This window comes from Scyliorhinus canicula, chromosome 4 (genome assembly GCF_902713615.1).
Source record: "Scyliorhinus canicula chromosome 4, sScyCan1.1, whole genome shotgun sequence".
NCBI lineage: Eukaryota > Metazoa > Chordata > Chondrichthyes > Carcharhiniformes > Scyliorhinidae > Scyliorhinus > Scyliorhinus canicula.
Genome location: NC_052149.1, coordinates 234,878,150 through 234,881,440, shown reverse-complemented (window position 1 = coordinate 234,881,440; position 3,291 = coordinate 234,878,150). Strand labels below are relative to the sequence as shown.

Genomic DNA, 3,291 nt, shown 5'->3' with positions numbered 1-3,291 from the left:
CTCTAGATTTAGCTTCCCAATGGGGTCGCTGCTAATTTATTACACGACTGTGGCACATTATTACTTTACCAATTGCTCTTTGGGGTCTTGGTTGATTGTACTTAACTGTCAGATATATATACGCTATCATTATTTGCTTATAAACTCTAAAATATTTGTGAAATTCTATGTGAACAGCAGCATCTTTAGGGTGCAACATTTGAGATATCATGCTTGATGGAATTATTATCTCAGCAGAGTTAATTTGGAGCTTAGAAACTGAGCAACATCAACATTCCGTTGTTTGATTTGACGGAGTTAAATGCTTAACATTTACCAGATGAAGATTTTCTCTCGCGAAAAATCAAAGGACAACATTTTGTCCGTTTGATAGACATTTTTTTAAAGTGATAGAAATATGAAACCAGGGCAGAAAATGTTGAATGTGCACTGGATGAGCAGCTGAAATGTACCAAGGCTTGGCATTTCTCTACAGGTTCTGATTAGTGCAGATGTATGTTTTGACTCACCTCACTGGAGACACCAGTCCAGATGTTCGCTGACTTTGCACTCTGTTCTGACTTAGTTGTTCTTGTTGATTTCCTCATGGTTCCAGGCGTTACCGGATTGGATGATGTCACAAACATGAATTCCATTTTACTTGGTTCCGGAGCTGATCGCACTTTATAACGGTATGTGTCTGAAAGGGTTCCGTTTCCCCGAACTTCAAGCACTTTTGTAATTAATTTAGAATCCGGCACAATTTGAAGATTGACATTCGAATGTTGCAAACGTTCGGTAGAGTGCAATGAACTCTTGCAACAACAAGTGGTTACAAAACAACTCCGAGTAGAAGGAGAACTTCTGTCGGCTGGACAAATGGCGATAAGAAGGGAAATTATAATAACCAGGAGTATGAACGATGTTAACCCCAATGCAATTATTATGTAAAAAGCTAGGTTTGAAGAATATTGTAAATCCACATGGGGTTGCACAGAATTGTGGTTTATTTCTGCACTCTGTTCACTTATCGTAACTGTGACAGTGGCAGTGGCTGAGAGGGGTGGGTGGCCGTTATCTTTTACCTGGATAACCAGCCGTTGTGAGGTTGCCTGGTTGTCTTTAAGGAGACGAGTAGTTCGGACTTCTCCAGAACGAGGCGAAACAGTAAACGAACTGGTCCCAGTGGTTTGCACAAATTGATAGAAAAGCCGCGCGTTCTGACCAGAATCAGCATCCGATGCGATTACTTTAGTAACTAAGTAACCCGGACCCGCAGATCGAGGCACTGTTACCTTGGCTGACCCGACTGACATTACTACAGGAGCGTTGTCGTTCTGATCGAGAATAATCACTTTTGCAGTAACATTAGTCGACAGTGGTGGAAGTCCCGCATCTCGAGCTTGAATATGGATCTCAAAGCTTTTCAGTGCCTCGTAGTCAAATGAACGTTGTGAAAAGATGACACCAGTTTCCGGGTTCATCGACACGTATGACGTTATAGGCAACCCCCGAATCTGTCCGTCCAGAATAATGTAAGAAAGCTGCGAATTCTGGTTCATGTCAGGGTCGGAAGCTGCCACTGTTCCAATCGAGGTTCCAGGCGAAGTATTTTCCATCGCATGGATGGTATATGAAGGTTTCAGAAAATGTGGCGCGTTGTCATTTACATCTTTAAGATGTACAACGATAGTTTTGTTGCTGAATAATGGTGGTGTGCCATGATCCCTGCACGTAACCGATATTTTATATTCTGCAGTTCTTTCCCGATCCAGAAGCTCTTTTATAACTAATCTGTACGAATTCAAAAATGAAGACTTCAGATCAAATGGGAGGTTTTGAGAAATCTGACAATCTGTTAGTCCGTTTTTATGGCTATCCCGGTCAGTTACACTGATCAACGCTATCAGTGTACCAATCTGAACATCCTCAGAGATTTTGCTAGAAACCGAATTGAAGGTCAATATCGGAGCATTATCATTCACATCCAGAATATTTACCCGAACGGTGCAATGTGCTATTAGTGGAGGAGAACCGCAGTCCTTCGCTTCAACATTAATCTCATAGGCGTCAGCTTCTTCGAAATCCAATGTTCCCTTTACTCTGACTTCTCCAGATTGAGGATTAATGCTAAAAAGATCTCGTATCCATTTCTTATTATAGCTACTGAAGGAATAAATGATGTCACTGTTTGACCCGTAATCCAAATCAGTGGCATTAAGCTTAATAATCAAAGTGCCAGGCGGGGCATCTTCCATGAGAACGGCCGTGTGCAGTGATTGTTGGAACACCGGTGCATTGTCATTGCTGTCGACTACAGTGACGGTTATTTTCGTAGTACCTGATCGCTCCGGCCTCCCCCCGTCGATAGCTCTTAATAGCAATTGGTGCGTCGACTGCTTTTCCCTGTCGAGTGGCTGCTCCAGGATCAAATGGAGTAATTGCCATTCTCCACGATTCTGCACATCTAAAGAGAACTGGTGACTCGAAATGAGCTGGTACTCACGGATAGAATTGGCTCCGACGTCAGAATCGTGCGCGTTCTCCAACAGAAAGCGCGTTCCAGGTATCGTCCATTCGGCAATTTCCAAACCAGTTTCGCCGTGTGGAAACCTCGGGGAGTTATCATTTATATCCAGAATATCAACGTCAATCTTATACTGTTGCACTGGATTTTCAATAACGGCTTCTAATGCCAGGACGCACGATACACCCTGAGCACACAGTTGTTCTCTGTCAATTCTTTCACTTACAAATAAAATACCATTTCTGATGTTTGCATTGAAATAATGTTTTGCTGAGTCTGAAACAATTCTGAATTTGCGATTCGATAGTTCCTCCACCGTTAATCCCAAATCTTCAGCAATATTTCCGACGAAAGATCCGTGCTCCAGTTCTTCGGGAATGGAGTACCGTATGTGCCCGGGAACCAGAGGCAACACACAAAGGATAAAAATGGACGATATCGCTTGCCTTCTGAGCAGCAAGCGTCTCGCTGAATGTGCCATTTAATTTCAAGGGTTCAACCCGTCCCCTCTCATTAATTATTTTATTGGCAAGAATGCTGGTTGTGTCCAAATCAAATAATACAATTTGGCAGTAAACCTGAAACGCATGGAGACCTTCTGACGGGCAAGCTCTGTGTATGAATTAAAAGACCAGCAATCCCTCTGTTCCTTTCTCCTCGTGTTTGGGGGAGGGGTGGTAGATTACCAGCGGCGTTACATATCCTTATTGGTAGACAGCGACACAACGTGTCTCAGCCTATAACTACACTGAGATGATATTAAACATGTATTTTGAACAACAATT

The 3,291-nt window shown here is 42.7% G+C and overlaps 1 protein-coding gene across 1 annotated transcript; it reads right to left on the bottom strand.

Moving 5' to 3' along the window:
* Positions 1-482: 482 nt before the first annotated feature.
* On the bottom strand, positions 483-2,987 carry LOC119964291 (protocadherin-10-like). The gene has a single exon (XM_038793567.1). The coding sequence runs from the start codon at positions 2,985-2,987 to the stop codon at positions 483-485; it is 2,505 nt and encodes an 834-aa protein (XP_038649495.1).
* Between the last annotated feature and the right edge of the window lie 304 nt (positions 2,988-3,291).